This window comes from Furipterus horrens, unplaced genomic scaffold, assembly GCF_987537825.1.
Source record: "Furipterus horrens unplaced genomic scaffold, mFurHor1.1.pri manual_scaffold_17, whole genome shotgun sequence".
Lineage (NCBI taxonomy): Eukaryota > Metazoa > Chordata > Mammalia > Chiroptera > Furipteridae > Furipterus > Furipterus horrens.
In genome coordinates, this window is record NW_028327187.1 from 4,791,153 (window position 1) to 4,812,533 (window position 21,381).

The following is a 21,381-nucleotide window of genomic DNA, read 5'->3' on the forward strand; positions in this document are numbered from 1 at the left end:
AAATAAGTCACACCCTAAATGTCAAAAAGGCACTCTTCTCAGATAATGTTTTCCTTGCATTTTAAAATATGCCTTGTTATTTTGTACGCATTAATTGTTTTCAAATCAATAACAAAATATCTTTTATGAGTTTGTGATAACAATGATATATTACTGTTGGCACTATAAATATGCACAATTTTTAAATTTAACTCAATATGACAAGTACTAGGAACCATTAAATGTTCATTAATGATGTACCTGGAGCAGAATAAAGACTTGTGGAAGTTTGGACAAGATACACAGTATAGAGCCCCAAAAGGGAGTGCAACCCCTAAAGGAGAGGGGCAGAACCACACAAGTTGTCAGAATCCTGAACTGCACTGTAAACTCTTTCAATTCCACTCAAAGTGTGTTCAGTAGATATGGGTCCAGTTTGCAATTGTAGAGAGAAAGAAATTTCAGGAAATAGGTTACCTATGAGCTGCAGTCATTCAAGTTCTTATGACAATTTAGGTCTCATGATAAAGTGCCTCTGTTCATTTGCAGAAGTAAAAACCAGAACTACATTGTAATTCTGTAATCTATATATTTCTCATCTTTAAAGAGATATAGAACAATTCAGAGAATTGGCTGCCTATAAAAATAATTTAGTATTTGTAATTGATGTCAATAGACTATAGTTTGATTTTCATCATTTTATAGATATGTTCATAAATATAATTATTTAAAGGCTAATTCATAAAATTGTGACAAACGATGCTATACATTTACACTATAATAAATATGAAACCAACAGGAAATAATAAGAACACTTTTATAAGTTTCTACTAGACTTTGAGGGAAAGAACATACGAACATGCTTGGAAATCAAAAGTCCTGAATTTCCAATAAACATTTTCCAAAAGATAGTTATCTTTATTTTAACATCATGAAAATATTTTTACCATCATTCTTTTTTTTTTTTGCTTTCAAATATTATTTCATTTATCATGGATTTTCACACATACATAACTGTTTGGCTAGTTTTTCATACAAATGACTGGTCATGAAAATATTACATTGGTGTCCATTTGATCTAATGAATATCTATTGTTATTGATTTGTTGATTGATTTTTTCCTGTATTTACTAAAAACAATCACCCACTTAACTACACAATTATTCCAGTTTACTGCACATACTAATTCTCACAAGCTACCCTTTCATCCTTCATCCACATACATATTATGTAGTAATGCTATAGTGCTCAGGTTACCTGAAGTTTCATTCATTTTATTTGAAGATAAATATATATGTATGTATATAAACATCTACTCTACTCCTACCCTCAAAGCAGCCTCACAGGAAGTAAATAGCAAGTGGAAAATTATCCCTAGAGAGCTACTTATTTAGTTATTCTACTTCCAAAAATCAGTTTTGATAAGCTCCAAATATTAAAGGTAAGAGCCAGAAAGTCTGCTTACAACCTTGAATAGACCAGCTTAGTATTACCTTGGTTCTTAAGAACCTCAGGAAGCCTGGCTACTTTTGGAGATTAAAAATTACAAAAGTGCAATATAGACTCTATCTCTTGAATTGGTTTAAATGATTGAAGGACACTCCTGACAGAAAATTACCTGATACTAGGCCAAACCTACTCTGGACTTTCCAATAGTGACCTAATATCCAAAGATGAGATATAAGTTAAAGTGACCTGTACAGGTAGGAAGCAAGGCCATACCGGGCATCATTGTTAACCTCTTCAACTTCTTTGCTTCTTGGAAAGAAGGCAAAGGGATTATCCAAAGAACATATATTCATGACAGAAATTAGACAACAGTGAGTGTGATGATGGCCAGAGGGAAGGGAGGATAGGAAATGGGGACATCTGTAGTACTGTCAACAATAGAAGTTAAAAAAATAGGATGATCCTTTGCAACACTGAATCATTAATACTATACATTTTTATAGAAGCACAAAAGGAATACCCTAAAATCCTGAAAAAGCGAGAAAAAGAAATACATCATTCCACACATTTCGAATAACATTTTAAAAGGGAGCAGGATTGTCATATAACTGAAACCCATGATGAAAGACAAAATGAAGAGTAATTACTTAAGGCCAGAATGTACCAAGCCCCAATCTCATATGCATATTGCATTCAAACATTAAAGGCAGTACATATGAGGTCAAGATAAAAACATAATAATACCAAATGTATTGTTTTTCTTTAAATATTGCATGGAATTCTTAGGACATTTTAACAAGTGAGTATCTTTGATAATAAGCATTTTGAAGAGATAAATAGTAGAGAAAATTGAACTCTAAGAGTATAATTAAATGCATTTCTAAATTGATACTAGTTAAATACTGTGGCCTTTTATACAATACAATGTAGTTTTAATATTTATAAATATATATGCTTTATAAAGTATTAATACATCCAAGAGAATTTCACACCAATAATGTTACCCAACAAGATTTAATTCAGTTTAGAAAAGACAAAAAATAACATCAATATTTTATCATTTTGGTAACTCATTAAAATGTACAAATTTAGCAATATATAAGACAATGGACACACAACAGTTTCTAAGTATCTACAAGACACCAAGTCAGTTTTTCTGAAGCTCTTCCCCATTGTCTCTTCAGAATCAAATGTGTGAATGATGAATATTGATCAGCAGGGTTATGGGAGGGGATGTTGGAGAAAGAAGTGATTAAGATAAAAACAAGGTAAGTCAGGGGTGCTTTTATTGTTAGACCATAGAAATGTAAAGAGGATGAAAACAAACTGGGTGATCAGAACAAACAACTTGTGAAGGCACTGGGGTAATTCAGTCTATAAAATGTAATCCCAGGCCAAAAAGACAAAATTGGAGTGGAATACATAATCACTTATGCACACATCATTAATATATAATATAATCATAATAATTTCATAACAAATATGTACAATTTTACTTTGCAAGCAAAAGTGCATGCTAATCATTTTACTATATCCAGGAGAATTGTAACCTGTTAAGTGTAGAGTTTTGTTTCCAAGTCTGCAATAAGCCATACCATTCTTTTAGGTATGTTTTTTAAATTAATTTATGTAATTTAGATTCCAAAATCACCATAACATCCTGCTGACTTATCCTTAACTAGGATCTTGACTGAGGATAACCTAACAAGTGTCAAAAGTTGTCAAGAGAGCCTCTTCACGTCTAGGTGATGGTTCTCCATGCACTCTGTTCTCTTTCCCTGTATGTTTTCCTTCCTCGTATCCTTTAAAACCACCATGCATAACACAACGACATACAAAAGTTAATGCTTGCTCCAGGTAAGTTTAAAAGCATCAGATTTCAATTGCAAATTTCAATGTCAAATTGTATATTTTCCTTAAACAATTCTTTCATACTTCTGCAAATACCAACTTTTAAATACAACTTTAGTTTGAAGAATTTTCCTTAGTCTATTCTGATTGTCAGTGTCAATAAACTATGAATGTTGAAAATAAAATAAAAAAGAATATTTAAGCATTACTTATAAGTCTTTAAAAACTTTGTGGCAAAATAAATGCTCCTGTATGATATCGTTTCTAGTGGTTGTTTCAGTAACTGAAAGCAATAATCACTCCTCTCCTTGTCCTAGTTTTGTACCACTTTTGTATTAAATAAAGCTGATAGAGTAAGAGTGAGGTAATGGATTTGGGTTGCCAGTGGCAATTAAATAAGTAAGTGCTGTACATATGAAATTTACAAACATGAATGTGGCAATTATTAAAGATGTCAAAATAAATAGAAAACATGGTCATATGACTTAGTTATTAAAATCACCTTCTAAAAGAATGCAGATGTACCATTGGTCAAATAATTTGTCAGAAAATGTAATAACCACATCCCAAAGGAGACCTGCGGTGACATGTCAAACCAGAGAAAACTATTGCTACTCCAGTCCCTTAAGTTCATGCAATAAACGTATTATTCATTCCTATCATAGATGTGACACAAATTCCCTACTTCTCTGGTTTGATATTTGTAGGTTAGGAGTGCTGAATTCAGAACTGTTTCTTGAGCAAGAATTTTTGAGAGTTTCCAGGCCTTTCAATGCCTCTGTGTTCTGCTCTTGAGATATTTGAAGGCTAACCTGATTTGCATTATTCATTAGCAAATTGGAAGTCATAAGGTTGGTTATGGAGAGGCACTTACTGAGATTTTCTTCCAAAAATTGTTTGTAGACTTCATCCACTTTTTTTTCCATATAAGTGTTAAGCATAGAATTAGAGAGGGGCTGCTTATAAAACAACATACTTTTCTCTCGAATTTCATCCCCACTCAAAAGTTTTGAGGCAGGTAGTTTCTCTGGAGCCTCAGTGATAGGTGAATGGCCCAGTGAGATATCTATTGAAAGTAAAAGGGGACCATTAATAGCATCATCACGTATGTGTTCCACAAAGCAGCCTGAATCATACATGTTCCCCACGTGGTCTCCTCCAATCTGTAGGTCAGGATAATTCTGGCAAATACTGGTACATGACCAAGATCGGTATAAATCCAGTTGTCCTTCATCATATTTTTCTCTCTTTGGAATGGGTAAGGCAACAGACACATTTCCTGGAAAGGATGCACTTTTGCATTTTGCTACAGTTATCTCATCCACAGATTCTCCTTTATTTGTATCATTAATTTGCTCTCCTAAACTTTGTTTCTCAACCTTATGATGATTTTCTATTTTATCAGGGGAAAGTGAATTGTCTTCTATATCTAAAAGCTGCTTTTTCCAGGTTTCCTTTTCCGCATTTGAGGTCTTCTTACATGTAAGTGGTTTACATTTTGTATATTTCTGTTCTTTGTATAGAAATTCAATTAGGAAGGATTCGCCAAGCATTTTATTAGGCAAGATTTCTAAACAGAAGACTGCAGTATATTCCTGAAATTATAAAAGAACTCATTAAGGCAACATATATTAAAATGTCAGATTAATATTTATCTTCTACATGATACACAGGTTAATTAGGGAGGCAGTATTGCTCACAGGATAGAAAATAGGACCAGGAATAAGGAGACTTGGGTTCCAGTTCTGCCATTAATTTTTTAATTGCTGGGTCTCAATTTTTCCATTAATTAAATGGTGATAATACTCCCCTGCTTTATTTACGGGACTATTGTCAGGATATTATATGATGCATATGCAAATGTTTTAAAAAGTACAAAGTTATGCAAGTGTACATATTCAGCTGTCATAAATGACATATTTTAAAGTTATTGGTTAAAATACCTAACACTTTCTCTATCATCAAATAATCTACTTAAAATCAAACCTGGTTTCAAGGACTTGGTCTTAATTTAACTGTGCATTAATTAATGTCATTTGAGTCACACATTGAAAAAATTATCATGCCTTAGAATGTGTACAAGGAATGCATATGTATGCATAGTTTAGACTCATGAACACTTTCAGATTTAAACTGTAAATGTAGATACTTACTTTTCCAATAATATAAATTGAAATAGACATTAATAGAGATAGAACCAAAAAAGGACTTCCGGCCAAGATGGAGGCCTAGACTGACACGCTCTGTCTCCCTCCACAACTAAGAAGGAATACAAGTATGTACTGCAAAACCAGAAATAACCAGAAGTTCCAGAAAATAAATGGAAGTCCAACGTATGAAGTTATAAAGAAGTGGTGCTCCTCCAGATGGGTAGGAGGGGCAAAGCCAGGGAGGAGAAGTTAAGCTGTGCTGGCGGCAGCAGCTGCAGCAACAGTGGTGGGACGGCGGTAAGCACAGACACCCATATTTAAGGGAAGACTAGAAGCACCTGGGAAGCACCTGTGGTTGCAGACCAGAACCATCAGCTCGCAATTCTAAAGTCAGGGAAGGCAGACCTCCATTGCCTCGGACTGTGAGGCCCAGAGGGGGTGGGGATGGAGGAGGAGGCTCCCGGTCTCTCAGAGGAGAGTGAATGGCAGGAATCCATCTTGGACCCCCGCCCCACACAAAACACCACAGCGTTGTGAGAAGGGTCGCCCAGTTGTGATGAGAGCACAGAGCTCCGCCCCCTATAGCATAGGAGATGTGACAGTGCCCTGCCCAGGAAGCAAAGGTGAACACAAAACTGTCAGGATGGCACAGATCATGATAGAGATCCCAGTGATGCAGCTGACCAGACAGCAAATATCTAACGGATCAACAGATAGGAAATCTTTCTGAGGCACAGTTCAGAGCTTTGGTTATATGAATGCTTACAGACCTGACAGCAGATCTTAAACAAGATGGGGAGGAATGAAGGTTAGTCCTGCTGAAATGAACAAAAACACATACGAAACTAGTGGTGAGGGAAAGAAAACAGGGATCAAATCAACAAATTGGAACATAGGGAAGGAACAAACAGTCAACCAGTGCAGAAAGAGGAAACGAGAAGTGAGGAAAATGAGGAGAGGCTCAGAAACCTATGGGACAGCTATAAGTGGGCAACATCCAAATCATAGGGTTTCCAGAAGGTGGAGAAGAAGAACTAGAAATTGAAAAATTATGTGAAAAAATAATGAAGCAGAAGTTCCCAAACTTGGGGACGGAAATAAACTTACAGGTCCAGGAAGCACAGAGAGTTCCAAAAAAACTGGACACTTACAAACAGTTAAAATGATAAATAGATAAATAAATGCAAATAGTTTTGTCAAATTCACTACCATGCTTTTTTCTTTTTCTTTTGTGTTTCCCTTTTCTTCCTTTCTCCCTTTCTCTCGCTCCCATTCTCTCTTTCTCTCTCTTTCTCTCCCACCCCTTCCTCCATCCCTCCCTCCTACTCCCCTTTCCTTCCTTTCTTCCATCCATTCTTTTCTTGTGTACTTAAATCTTATTTCTCAAAGCACTTATTCAGCCTTTTGCATGAAATTTTAAGACTCTCATTTTCCCTGAAAACTTGATTAAGGGTGCAAAAGGAAAAAGCAGACTTGATTCAATACACCATTTTTCTGTAGCAAGTCTATAGTGTCTACTATAAATGTTTCCAAGAAACCTACTTATTCATATTTAAAAGAAGATCAAACAATACAACACAAAATATGTAAGAATTTAGATTTACCTTTTCCAAATATGAAGATACCAAAAGAATCAATCTTCTGAGATTCCAACACTCCAAACACAGCAAAAGTACCTTTTGGCTTCTTTGTTTCTTAGCTTTTGTTTATACCTCAGAGAGATAACTTCAGCCACGCAAAATGAGACGGTTCTGCTTTCCATTCATGCCGTAGGACTAAAGCAAACAGGAAAATGTGGGCTGATCACATATATGATATGGTCATCATGTTCACACACCAAAAGAGGATCTTGAAAGTATTTATTCAATATGCAAATGACAATGACAGTAGGAAATACTGACAGCAGTAGTTTTCTTCCTCTAAGCAAAGACAAGAGACAAAGTTATTTTTGAATTTTTAAGTAAAACAAAAAAGCAGTCTGGAAACTAGCATATTTTGTAACAATGAATAAGGAAAATAATTTAAACAGCCATCAACAAGGTAATGGTTAAGTAAATTATGACACATCTATTACATTAAATACTAAAGTAAGGATTTTTAATAATGGAATTATAATAAGCATTTATTAAGTAATTATTACAAAACATTCTAAATGTGCTACACATACTACTTAATTTAAAACAGAAGCTATTATCTCCATTTAACAAAAGAAACAATGATAGAGAAGGGTTCTATATGTGTTGAAGGCCATGAAGCTACTAAATGGTGGGACTAGGATGGGCACCAGGCAATCGAGTTCAGAATCCATGCTCTTAATCGCTACACTGTATTTCCTCCATGTGTGCTGATGAAATGTGAGTTGCAGAACAACATATATAGTGGGATCCCATCATGTCTTGAATATGTACTATAGGCCAGCCCTTTTCTAAATATTTCCCATGTACTAACTAATTTAATCTTCCTAATATCTCTATGAAACAGATAGTATAATTGTCATTTTACCAGTGAAGAAACTGAGGTGCAGAGAAATTAGATAAGATGCCCGATATCACACAGTTGTAAGTGGTACAGAGTCTGTATTTGAACCCAGGAAGCTTGGCTTCAAAGACTGTGTGCTTATATTCTCTGTTATAACTGACTTTTTCTCCCTTTTAATTGACCTAATATATGTAATGTTGTTTTTGGAAAAGGTTATAAATCAAACTGTTAATAGTTTCCTCTGGGAGGAGGGTGGCAGGTAGAAGGTGAAAGGCTAATTTTACCTTTTGCTTCCTATATTTCTATATGCTTTGAATTCTTCTACAAGGAATACATATCCATGTATTATTTGCACAATTGAAAAATAAATAATTCACATGCACAAAAGGACAAGAAAAAGTATACAGCCTTCTTTATAAATCATTCTTCCAATCTCACAGGTGTCTGTCACATTTGTTAGAGTGTTTTCACACCCAGATACAAACTTCCAAACTAGACTGAGCAAAATTTCTACATAGTCCATACTTTTGGCTACAGTGATCAATAGTTTCAATTTTACAAATAGTTATTTCAAAGTAATGATCACGAACATCCCAGAGAATAGGTTAATTATAATTTTGTATGCCATACCAATCGATTTATTTTAGCCTGTCAAAGATATCCTCTTATAAGAAGTAGTGTATTAATTTCACTTGAACTCAAGGAAATGGCTCACAGCAAAATGAGGAAATACATCTAGCTTGCACACAGCCTGCCAGAAAGATAATAGAAGCAACTGGAAAAAAGTAAGTTTTCTACGCCTGTCACCACAGAGGAATATTAAAAGAAAACAGAGATCTCAAATTGTTCCTAAGCTAGACTCCTTCATTAGTCCTATCCTATCTCCTTTGCCTCGATCACCCCTGTATCCAGCTTATTCCAATCCTAGCAGCCCCCTGATGTAACGATCTCTGTCTTTCTTGGGTTATTTTGTTACTTCCAATCTTGCCTTTTCAAATCCACCAGACATGTTAGATCTACCTTTCACCAAGACCTGCTGAATCTTTCAATAACTTGTAACTATCCACTGATTAATAATAATAATACTTTATTGAGCACCTTCTACGTGAAAGGTGCTCTTAGGCAACATCTGTGCTTATGTAATCCTAAAAGTAAATCTGCAAGTTATGATTTTGCACATTTTTACAAAACAAGGAACAGCCTTAAAAGGACAAAAAAATCAAAATCTAACATGAAACCTGAAGGTCTATGTTCTTTTCCCTGTTTACTTTTTCAGCTTTTATTCCTACACTTGCTCCCAAGTCTCCAATTGCCATGTTTGTTCCTTCTACCTGCAAGTCCTTTATTCTTATTATTTCCTGGCAGACTATATGTTCTTCAGGTTTCTATTTAGCTCTGAGTTCTTAAGCACCTAGCCTGGTTAAGATTTTTCTACATTTCATTTACTTTATCTTATTGGTTATCGCTCTGTCAGTTCCTTGAAGGTAAATGCTTTTTCTTACTCATATTGATGTGTGTTCCCAAGCAGAATACAGAATCTGACACTTATCATCAATTATAATTATCATTTTCTAAACTACTTGTACATGTCAGACCATGTGCCTAACACTTTTACGTACTGAATTTACTGAATCTTACCTATGCTGAGGCTGGCCAGGGGGCATCAATAGAGAAACCGACATTCAGAAAGAAAGAATCTGCTGATGATCTATAGCTAGTAAATTGTAGAGCCATGGAACCCAAATACGCCTAACACAAAAGCCAGTGCTAAGGTTCTTTGCCCTTCCCTCTTAATTTCTATTGCCAATTTTTGGCAAACCTCTAAAATCCTGGTAATGTTATCGGTATCTTCGACTGTTGGAAAAGGTTAAAACTTCAAAACCAAAGCAGGAATACCGAGCTTTGAATGTATTCAAGAGGAAGCTGACATCATAGTTCAAGGTCATCTTTTCCTAAAGGGAACAGAGGAAGTGCTATGAGAGTCAGGAACTATGGCACCCACAATTACGAAAGCCGAAAAGGTCAGCCCCCAGAAGGAAAGGGTGCCCTGCAAACCAAGTCCTCGAAAAGGGAGGACCACTGGAGTGGGAAAGGAGGGCTACGAGGAAAGGCAACAAAGATTGCTTTGATGGTCCAGTCCCATGCAGCTCTGCATTGGCACCATTCGCTCTGTCCCTAGAAACCTAGGCAATGCAAGTTTTAATTTATCTCTTTTTATTTATTTGTCACGTTGTATTTTGCCCATTTTCTCCCTCGGGTGTCTCGACCCTTCATTGACAGCCTCGGTTGCAGGGAGGTAGGTGCAAGAACGCGCAGCAGTAACGTAGAGACTGTTTGCTCTTCCTATCTCTTGTCACCTGGGCCTCGCAGATGAGAAAGAAGTGTTTAAGTGGTGTTTCTGACATGTGGGAATGCAGATTCTCCCCCCTGGCCGGTGGAGACTACTGGTTACTAGTCATGAGGCCGCCACCTTCCTGAAAGTTCAGAAGCTCACAGGCGCTACAAAGGCACCTACTTTCTCAGCCAATCCTGAGCGCAGAGCTGCCGGTTCTTAGCCACGGCCCTAAGAAGGGCCGGCTAGCAACCTCAGTACCTGAGCAGTGGACAACATTGAAGTGGCTGACGGTGGTCTACGTTTGTCAAGTAGTCTCAGACTGGGAATGATGAGCTCCATTAAAGTCTATTATTCCAGCATATTAGGGTCTGAGGAGGTGAGTGGAAAGAAAAGAACACCAGCCGGTAACATATAAATAAGACTAGAGTGAACACAATTTAATTGGGGACTTGAGGATTGTGCTAATGTATTACCATTCTCTTCCTGCCTTTCATTCTTCAGCTTCCTCCTAAGGTTTCTGGGGTGGGAGGTAAGGTGGGGTGGGGTGGCGCTCACAGAATATGAAGGTGTATTTGTATAGATTTTGAAAAACCACTACAAAAGTTGACTTAAATCATAGGCACCATACTTGTGCAATTTTAAAAGCTAATGAGACTCACAAAGTGGAAATGTTTCGTTTTAGAACTTCAGAACGTTCTCAGTTCTGGAATATAGGCACAGGTTTCTGGTAAACATTTATAACCCAATAGAGATTTTCACGCCCCACTGACACCTTGCTATAATTATTCCTACACACCTTAAACATACTTCTATATTGTATATACTATATGTATGTGATATAGCTACATATGAAAATTACATAATTTTTGCTCCTCAAAGAAGTGTCACATCATGAAAATATTTTCCTCTTCCATAGCATAATGGACGGGGAAAATAAAAATGAAATATAACAATTTGGGATTAGTTGATTAACTTTCTATTGCTTCACATCTTTACCTAGATAAAGTACAAACAGGAAGAAGTTACCAGAATTTTAGATGAGTACAAAATAAATTATGAATTAATAGATATTTCTGTCAGCTTGAAAAAACTTCAAGAAATGACGGCAAAGGTTTCCATCTCTAAGGCTGTACCACCTCAGATATTCAATGACCGAGTGTACTGTGGAGTAAGTACAAATGTCAATTTTTATTTTTTATTTTATATCTTAAGGTCACATATTGTACATGAGGAAATAATACATTTATGAAGTATGATGGTCAGGTTTCTCCATTTAGAATACATGCCTAAAGACAAAGCAATCTGTACTCTAGTACAAAAAGATTGTCATAAAAGAAGCTGTATCACGGTGTTTGTTTTGGAATACTTATGCAGTATTTTTCATCATGTTATAGTATGAACATACTGATCCTCTGGGGAATTTTTTTTATCTAACTTAGCTGGCAGAAGTTTGCAAAGGCCCAGGCAAGAGAATTAGGAAACTTTCCTAGACATCTGAGTTTAATGAGTTTATAAATGAGAATTTTCAGCACTGATATTACAAATTAATTTTTATTCCTTTTAGGATTTTGAAAAGTTTAATAAGGCAAATGAGAACAAAGAGATTCTGAAATTCCTGAAGATGGAATGAATAGACAGTAATGACACAAAAGATGTTTACTGACATGGATCTACATATATTTCCACTTACACTCATTACTTTTAATTATAAAAATAAAACTATTTCATTACAATTTATTGCTACCTGCTTGTATGCGTGACCCATGGGCATGGACTGGGGAGGGGTGGGGTTGGTGGGGGAGGGGGTGCTGAGCGGTGGGGAGCAAAGGGGAAAAATGGAACTATTGTGACAATATAATCGATAAAATATACCTAAAAAATTTATTGCTACCCATATTAAATTGTATTCATTAAGAGGTAGGGCTTTACCATTTCAATCATGCATTAAAATTGTCACACTGTGAACATTTTATAAAACTGTAAAAAGGAAAACATTGTTTATTATCTATCCTTAAGTCACCAGTAGCTGTCAATTTATAGGCAAGAAATAGACTTTTGTTGCAATTTTCAATTTACTTCCAGCTTTTTTTTTTTTTTTTAATGTTTCTTAGCACATTTGACAAAGGTTTACAATCTGTACGGGGGCTGTTAAAAAAGAAAACAGCAGATAACTAGACCCCATTCCAAGCCCTTCTAAATGGAAATGGGGGAGAATAGAAATCTGTGTTTTAAACAAACTCCTCTGGTGATCTCGTTTTGTATACTTAAGTCTGGAAATCAATAGTAAAGAAGAGCAATTTTAGGTCACCTCTCCTTTGACCTCCAGCTCTGCTATAAAATGGTAGTCTCCTTCCAAACCTGTTTTTACTCCCGTGGTCCCTATCTTATCGAATGGCAACTTCATTCCCTCAAACCCTGACTCAAAAACCTGGGCATCATCCTTAATATTGCCCCCCACACACACACACCCATATGCAATCAACCACCGAACCCTAGAGGAACTAGGTTTAATATCCCAGGTACCCCACACTCCCTAGCTTTCCAGCTATTGTCTTTGCTCATGTCCTCACCGCTTTTGTGTGTACTTTTGTAATAATATCTTAACTTCCTATTTCCAGTTTTACTACTTTAATATATATCCTCCTCATTGCTGCTAAATCAGGGCTTTTCCATCTAGACTGAACTGTGGAATCACCTGAGGAACTGTAAAAAAAACTGTCTGGATCCGATCTTTAATGATTCTATATGCAACTATACTTGGGAACAACAGCATTACAGAGATCATTCTAAAGCATAAGTTTAAGTGTGTGTAGCCTGCAGCATAAAGTGTCTCACAAGTAAGTGGTGTAGGAGAAACACATCTCTCAGAATCATCTGGAGAACGTAATAGATATGCAGGTTACTGAGCCCTGCCTCAGAATTCTAAAATTGGGGCAAAGATATTTGGATATATATATAAAATATATATATATATATTTTGTTTTTTTTTTGGTTTTTCAATGACAGTTGTCCCATTTTTCCCCCATTGCCACCCCACCCCCGCCCACCCCTTCTCCCGCAATCATATCCCTCCCCGTTGTCCATGTCCATGAGTCATTTATACACGTTCCTTGACTAGACCCTTCCCTTACTTATCCCCCTTCTCTGCCTCCCCCCTCCCCCCTATTAACTGCTATTCTGCTCCTTGTCCTATTTAGTTCTTTTGTTTGTGTTGTTCTTTAGTTTCCTGTATTAGGTGAGATCATATGGTATTTTTCTTTCTTTGCCTGGCTTATTTCACTAAGCATAATTCTCTCTAGTTCCATCCATGTTGTTGCAAAAGGTAGGAGTTCCTTCTTTCTTTCTGCTGCATAGTATTCCATTGTGTAGATGTACCACAGTTTTTTGATCCACTCATCTACAGATGGGCACTTAGGCTATTGCCAGCACTTAGCTATTGTAAACAGGGCTGCTATGAACATAGGGGTGCATAAGTTCTCTTGAATTAGGGTTTCAGGATTTTTCGGGTATAATCCTAGCAGTGGAATCACTGGTTCAAAAGGCAGTTTCATTTTTAGTTTTTTGAGGCAATTCCATACTGTTTTCCACAATGGCTGAGCCAGTCTGCATTCCCACCAACAGTGCAGTAGGGTTCCCATTTCTCCATATCCTCGCCAGCACTTGTTTGTTGATTTGTTGATGATGGCCATTCTGACAGGTGTGAGGTGGTATCTCATTGTCGTTTTTATTTGCATCTCTCTGATGATTTGCATCTTTTCATGTGTTTTGGGGCCATTTGGATGTTCTCTTTGGAGAAGTGTCTATTTGGGTCCTTTGCCCATTTTTTAATTGGATTGTTTGTTTTTATGGTGTTTTTTATGAGTTCTTTATAAATTTTGGATATTAAACCCTTATCAGATGTATTGGCAAATACGTCCTCTCGTTCAATGAGTTCCTTTTTTATTTTGTTGGTTTGTTTCGCTGTGCAGAAGCTTTTTAGTTTGATGTGGTTCCATTTATTTTTCTTTGTTTCCCTTGCCCTAGGACATATATTGGCAAAAATATTGTTACAGGAGATACCTGAAATTTTACTGCCTATGTTTTCTTTTAAGATGTTTATGGTTTATCTACTTACATTTAAGTCTTTTATCCATTTTGAGTTTATTCTTTCATATGGTGTAAGCTGGTGTTCTAGTTATTTTTTTTTGTCCAGTTTTCCCAACACCATTTATTGAAGGGACTGTCTTTACTCCATTGTATATTCTTGCCTCATTTGTTAAATATTAATTGACCATAAAAAGGTTGGTTTATTTCTGGGTCTCTGTTCTCCTCCATTCATCTGTCTGTTCTTATGCCAGTACTAGACTCTTGATTACAGTGGCTTATGTAGTATAGTTTGATATCAGGTATTGTGTTACCTCCAACTTTGTTCTTCTTTTTCAAGATTGCTGAAGCTATTCGGGGTCTTTTTTGATTCCATATAAATTTTTTAAGTATTTGTTCTAGATCTGTGAAATGTGCCATTGGTATTATAATAGGAATTACATTGAATCTAGATTGCTTTAAGTATTAAGAACATTTTAATATTAATCCTTCTTATCCATAAACATGGTATATGCTTCCACTTATTTGTGTCTTCCTCAATTTCTTTCTTCAGTGTCCTGTAGTTTTCCAAGTACAGGTCTTTTACCTCCTTGGTTAAATTTATTCTTAAGTGCCTTATTTTCTTTGTAATAGTAAATGGGATTGTTTTCTTGGTTTCTTTTTCTGATAGTTCATTATTGGTGTATAAAAATTCCATCGAAAAGATATAAGCATAGAGATAATGAACCTGTGTTACTGTTACAAAATAAAGATGCAGTTGTGATGACACAAAGGGGGGTTAGGAAAGACCGGTGTAAGAGAAGAATTTTTATATGCTATTTCAGTTAAGGTGGTGTAAATTCAAACTAAATCGTTTTAAATTAGGAAAATTAATTGTCATCTCTCTGGCAACCACACAAAATCTTTAAAATATACACAAAAGGAAATGAGAAGGAAATCAAAATGCCTTCCAATAAACTATAAAAATATATTCAATACAAATGAAGGCAGTAATTGAGGAGACGAGGACCAGAGAAAGTATGGCATATCAAAAATATCAAAATAGCAGAAGCCCCTTTTTAGTAGTAATTACTTCAAATGTAAGTGGATTAAACTCTTCAATCAAACAGTAAAAATTGATATAATGGATTAAAAACCATCATCTAACTATATGCTGTCTACAAGAAACTCACTTTATCTTTTTTCTTTTTTTAACAGCTTTATTGACACATAATATAATGAACATATTTAAAGTGTATAATTTTGCAAGTTTAGATACACACACGCACACACACACACCCATAAAACCATCACCACAATCAAGAGAGTGAACATATCCATCACCTCAAAAAAATTCTTTTTTTTTCCCCAGAGAAAACCATTTATTTGTTTGTTTGTTTATTTTTTTTTCTTTTTTCTTTTATTTTTTGGTTTTTCAATGACAGTTGTCCCATTTTTCCCCCATTGCTCCCCCTGGCCCCGCCCACCCCTCTCCCACAATCATATCCCTCCCCGTTGTCCACGTCCATGAGTCATTTATAGAACTCTTTGTAATCCCTCTTTCCTGCTCTGCCACTGCCAACCCCCAGGCGACCACTTATCTGCTGTCTGTCAGTCACTGCACGCTCATTTGTATTTTTCAAAGTTTACATAAATAGAATCATGCAACATGTACCATACCTTTTCTGGTTTCTTTCATTGAGAATGATTATTTCGAGATTCAGCCATGTTACAGCATGTATCAATAATAGTTTATTCCTTTTTACTGCGAAATGGTATTCCATCGCCTGACCACACCACCGTTTCTTTACTGGCCTGTTGGTAAACATTTGGATTGTTTCCAGTTTTTAACTATTACAAATGAAGCTACTTTGAACATCCATGTGCAAGTCTTTGTATGGACCTACACTTTCATTTCTCTTGTGTAAATTCCTAGGATTGGAATGACCAGGTCATAAAGTAGATGTTTGTTTAACTTTTTAAGAACCTGCCAAATAGTTCTCCAAAAGGTTGTACCATTTTACATTCCCAACAGCAGTGTAGGGCAGTTCCAGATCCTCCACATATGATTTAGCCTAATCAGCATTTTGATTGTAAACATTTTAATACGTGTGCATTTTTCTAATGACTAATGATGTTGGATATCTTCTTATGTGCTTATTTGCCACTCACATTTCTTTGTGGGTGAAATATCTGCTCAGATCTGCCTCCAATTTTTTATTGAGTTGTTTCATTTTCTCATTATTAAGAGTTCTTGCCCTGGCTGGTGTGGCTCAGTGCATTGAACACTGCTGGTCTGATTCCCAGTCAGGGCACATGCCTGGGTTGCAGGCCAGGTCCCCAATTGGGGGTGTGCAAGAGGCAACCAATCCATGTTTCTCGCTCATTGATCTTTCTCTCTCCCTCCCTCTCTTTTCCTCTTTGAAAATAAGTAAATAAAATATTAAAAAATATATTTCTTTATATATTTCAGATACAAACCCTTCATAAATACGTGATTTGCAAACATTTTCTTCAGTACTGAGGCTTGACCTCACATTGTTTTTTGTATTTTTTACTTTTCAATTATAGTTTACTTCCAATATTACTTTGTATTGGTTTCAGGTGTACAGTATACTGGTTAAACAATCGTATATCTTTCAAACAGTTCTCCCTAATATTCCCAGTACCAACTTGGCACCATACATAGTTATCGCATTATTATTGATACTATTCCTTATACTGGACTTTATATCCCCATAACTATTTTGTAACTACCAATTTGTACTTTTTAATCTCCTGACTTCCTTCACCCAGTCCCCCAACCACTCTTGAGGGTACTTTGCTATGTGAGATAAGTCAGTCAGAGGAAGAAAAAGACCATATAATTTCACTTATACGTGGAATATATAGAATAATATAAACAAACAAATAAAATAGAAACTGATTCATAGACACAAAGAACGAACTGATGATTGCCAGAGGGGAAGAGGGAGAGGGAGACTGGGTGAGAAAAGTGAAGAGATTGAGAGATACCGATTGGCATTACAAAATAGTCATGCAAATGTAAAATACAGCATAGGAAGTATAGTCAATAATATTGTAATAACTATGTATGGTGCCAGGTGGGCGCTGGAAATACCAGGGAGAACACTTTGTAAAGTATACGATTGTCTAATCACTATGCTGTACACCTGGAATTAATACAAAATAATATTGAATGTAAAATGTAATTAAAAATGAATAATAAATTTAATAACACATTTAAAAAGAAAATAAAAATCAATCCATGGAATGGGAGAACATATTTGCAAATCACATTATCTGATAAGACTTGTATTCTGAATATACTGTATAAAAAAACATAGCTTAAAAATAAAAAGACAAATAACACAATTGAAAAATGTATAATGTTTGAAAGATATATTTACAAAGAAGATATACAGATAATCATAATCACATGAAAAGATGCTCAACATATTTAGTCATCAGAAAATGCAAATTACAATTATAACAAGATACTAATTTACAGCCACTAAAGTAACTATACACAGAAAGACAAATAATAACTCCTGGCCAGAAAATGGAGAAATTGGAACCCTCATATACTGCTGGTGGGAATATTAAAATAGTGCAGCAACTTTGGAAAATTTTGGCAGATCTTCAAATTTTTTAAATATAGAACTAGCATATGACTTACTCATATATATACTCCAAAAAAACTAAAAACATGTGTTGAAACAAAACAGAATGTACATGGTATTCATAGCAGTATTATGCATAATTGCCCCAAAATGAAAACAGCCCAATGCCTGTCAACTGATTAACGGATAGACAAAATATGGTTATATCAATACAATGGAATCTTGTTTGGCAATAGAAAAATGAAGTGCTGATACATACAACATGGATGAAGCTCAAAAACATGGTACCTCAAAGAAGCCAGTCACAAAAACCACATATTGTATGATTCTGTTTATGTGAAATATTAGGAGTAAGTAAATACATAGCAATAGAAAGTAGACCAGTGGTTGTATAGGCTGAAGGAGGAAGGGATGGGGAATGACTACCAATGAATACAGTTTCTTTGTTGGGTGATGAAATATTCTAACCTTAAATTGTGATTGTGATGGTTACACAGCTCACAATATACTAAAACTCTTCAATTGTATACTTTAAATGGGTCAATTTTATGGTATGTGACTTTTAGTTCAATGAAAACGTTAAAAAGGAAATCACACTAAAATAAAAAGTGTATAAATAGTATGGTTACTATTTCCATAGAAATTTACATTTTTGTTTGCTTAATAAAAGGAGATGATTGATAACACTCCACAGTGAGGTAGAGAAGTTGAGGGTGGAAAATGAGAAGGATCAAATTAATCAAATGTGAATGTCTCTTCATCGGTTATATTGGAATTTTTCAAAAGAAAAGAAATACCAATTTATTTTACTCAGAAAACAGTATCAATGCCAATCTTTCTATATTTTCAACATCAACAGCTGAGTAATAACAACATTCACATGAGTCTTTCTGTTGCTGAATTAACGGAATATATGTCATGAAACCTGTCTCCACAAAATTCTCTGTATTTAGACTTTCCAAGCAAAGAATTAACAATCTCTGTTTCAAAATGGTTTCCCCAGTACACTCAGATTCCCAAAGAAGTGTTGGCATTTTTAACAATACAATCAACGACCCATTTGCATTGTTTGGTGAAAATGGAAATCTTCCTGAAGGTCATATATTCTTAAGAGCGATTAACGTCTAAAAAAGGAAAATAAAATATTAGCAGGTCTGAGCCACAAACAGAAAGACCTCAAAAGTAATATAACAAGGAGCAACAGTTACATTTTGCAAGCAGGTTTTGTGAAAATTCTTTATAAAACTCACCTTAATATTCAGAATTTCACTTCCTTTTATGATATCTACCAGACATATAGAACTCAGCTGACAAAATGAAAGGTGGCAATTTAGGAAGACTCAATCCAACCTTTTACTTTAAATATACATATATGTTAATTGTAAGGTATATTCTAGTAGATATAAACATCTCAAAGAGGTCATTTATTTTTGAGGACTGTTTTGACAGTGTTAACTTATCGTATACTAAAATAAAAGTAAAAATGTCCACATAGGATATTGCAAGTGGCATCATCAGCATTTAATAAAGCTCAGGAAAAAATATTGACCAATTTTTAACACATTTTCCACAATCTATTACAAAGCACCCTGTTTTCTCTAGAGTTCTAGAGCATATTTTTTTACACAAAACAATGGAAGAATATTGTTTTGACTTCGGTCTGTATTGCAAAATTCAGGACCCTAAACAGAAAATTTAGAAATTCCATTTGTTGTTTTCTTTGTTATTATCTCTTTTGTCCTTCCCCACTCTTGAAAAAATATGCATTATTCATCTAAAATTACAATTAAACTATTCAGAAACTCCAGGAACACATAAATTATATTTCTAAAAGTACTGAGTTTATTTTAAAGCATCACATTGAATTTGAATCTCAGTAAACAAAGTCATGTCTTCATTATGTGCCGATTTTACCAAAGAACACAGACTTGAATATATCAAATGATATGATAATGTAATTTAAAAAGGTGTTTTATTAATAAAGTAGTATGGAACTAAAGTACAATATGCATATCTTCTTGGTAAGGTATTAAGGCCATGATGTTTCTTGTCTTCTTAGAAGTTTTTAGAATTAACATTTAAAAAACAATGACCATTGTATCTGATACTTGTGCTATTCACTGGAACAGAGGCATAGAAAATATTCTCTATACTTAGACTAATGTATTCATATAATATATGGCCATGCTGAAATAAAAAGTTCAGCTATCTGAGAGATAGTGGCACTTGTGATCACAATTTGTCTTAGAAGGGGTAAAACCACTAAGATATTTTTAGCAAAGACGCCCCCACAAAGTCTTGGACAATGGATGCAGACTTATTTTACAACAGTTAATTAAAAGTCTGAGCTTTTTACAGAAGGATGCCACTTTAAATGTGCTTACCATCCCACTTCCACAACATACATGAGCACCCTGAGGCAAGCAACTTCAAAACATGATGGCATCATAGCCGTGTAGTTACACAAGAAACTTGTTAACTGGATGCATCTTGTGTGTGTGTGTGTGTGTGTGTGTGTGTGTGTGTGTGTGTGTATGTATGTGTGAGGTTATCTGTTCTGATAAATGAAGTATGCCATGAAAGGCTACATTTAGAGGCCCAGAAAACCAGTGGTTCAGTATACAGAGGTTTCACAACTATAAAAGAATGGGAATGTTATAATTCCTGTAGGAAATTACAATGTCTGCCATATCATAAACATTACCCACAACTACATTTTAGCCACAATAACGTCACATCAAAAAGGTACATGTTTTTGTTCACTAAAATTAATGAGGCAATTTGGAAATAAAAGACAGATATTCTCTCCTTTTTAAATTCCTCAATGTAGAGGTACAGATATACTTAAGCTGCGATAATAATACCAACAAAGTACACAAGTGTTTGCTTTCTAAAATCATTGAAGTATATAAAATACCTTGGCAGATAACAAAACTATTCCACGACAGCTACTTAAAATTTTACGTTCATCTGGCATTTTCCTCATCATAACATTCACATTTAACTATGCATTCATTTTGATTGTTTGCATGCGAAAACACCAACTAATCTATTATATCAACGCTAAGCCTATTTCTTTTGAAGCCAAGATAATTCTGCTTTTTTATAAAAACAATGGAGACTCCTTTTCCAGGATGCTTAAGGCAGAATGTTTAAGGTTCATGCTTGCTGCTTTGCCTGAGCTTCTGCTTCCTGAAATGAAAAAAAAAAAAAAAAAAACAGTTAGATTTCAATATCACAAAGCAGACACCCATGGGTATTTTGGTTGGGCTACATGAGCCTAAATTACTAAGAACAGTGAAAGGCAGAAAGCGGTCCTAGGAAATGACTGCCGGACTCAGGACATGAATCATCCTTGGTGCAGCATATCTACACTGTATACTGTCCCCACTCAGCAGTCACTTAGCAGCTGTCCCAGTTATCAGGCCAACTGCCTTAGTGTTATCGGGCTTGT

At 35.3% G+C, this 21,381-nt stretch overlaps 3 protein-coding genes across 4 annotated transcripts in view; 1 reads left to right on the forward strand and 2 right to left on the reverse strand.

The window, feature by feature from the left end:
• Nucleotides 1-2,753: 2,753 nt before the first annotated feature.
• On the reverse strand, nt 2,754-7,190 carry LOC149990370 (TLR adapter interacting with SLC15A4 on the lysosome-like). Its single transcript, XM_090264760.1, has 2 exons — nt 7,034-7,190; nt 2,754-4,874 (listed from the first exon to the last, which is right to left on the reverse strand). Exon 2 carries the CDS (start codon nt 4,830-4,832, stop codon nt 3,939-3,941), a length of 894 nt encoding a protein of 297 aa, XP_090120886.1. The 5' UTR covers nt 4,833-4,874; nt 7,034-7,190; the 3' UTR covers nt 2,754-3,938.
• A 3,380-nt stretch (nt 7,191-10,570) lies between these two features.
• On the forward strand, nt 10,571-11,872 carry LOC149990371 (SH3 domain-binding glutamic acid-rich-like protein 3). Its single transcript, XM_090264956.1, has 3 exons — nt 10,571-10,618; nt 11,243-11,410; nt 11,807-11,872. Exons 1-3 carry the CDS (start codon nt 10,571-10,573, stop codon nt 11,870-11,872), a joined length of 282 nt encoding a protein of 93 aa, XP_090121082.1.
• A 5,819-nt stretch (nt 11,873-17,691) lies between these two features.
• Nucleotides 17,692-21,381, reverse strand: part of SH3BGRL (SH3 domain binding glutamate rich protein like) — a 65,502-nt gene continuing 61,812 nt past the window's right edge. For both annotated transcript variants that reach the window (XM_090265070.1, XM_090265068.1), the window contains exon 4: nt 17,692-21,119. In XM_090265070.1, coding sequence (XP_090121196.1) covers nt 21,087-21,119 — 33 coding nt within the window. In that variant the 3' untranslated portion in view covers nt 17,692-21,086. The remainder of the gene's footprint in view (nt 21,120-21,381) is intronic.

Excerpts from the sequence above, each read along its gene's own strand:
- LOC149990371 (XM_090264956.1), top strand. The coding sequence starts at position 10,571 with ATGAGCTCCATTAAAGTCTATTATTCCAGCATATTAGGGTCTGAGGAG. Across the intron at positions 10,619-11,242 it reads GCATATTAGGGTCTGAGGAG|ATAAAGTACAAACAGGAAGA; the intron begins GTGAGTGGAAAG and ends ATCTTTACCTAG. Across the intron at positions 11,411-11,806 it reads ATGACCGAGTGTACTGTGGA|GATTTTGAAAAGTTTAATAA; the intron begins GTAAGTACAAAT and ends TATTCCTTTTAG.
- LOC149990370 (XM_090264760.1), bottom strand. The coding sequence starts at position 4,832 with ATGCTTGGCGAATCCTTCCTAATTGAATTTCTATACAAAGAACAGAAA.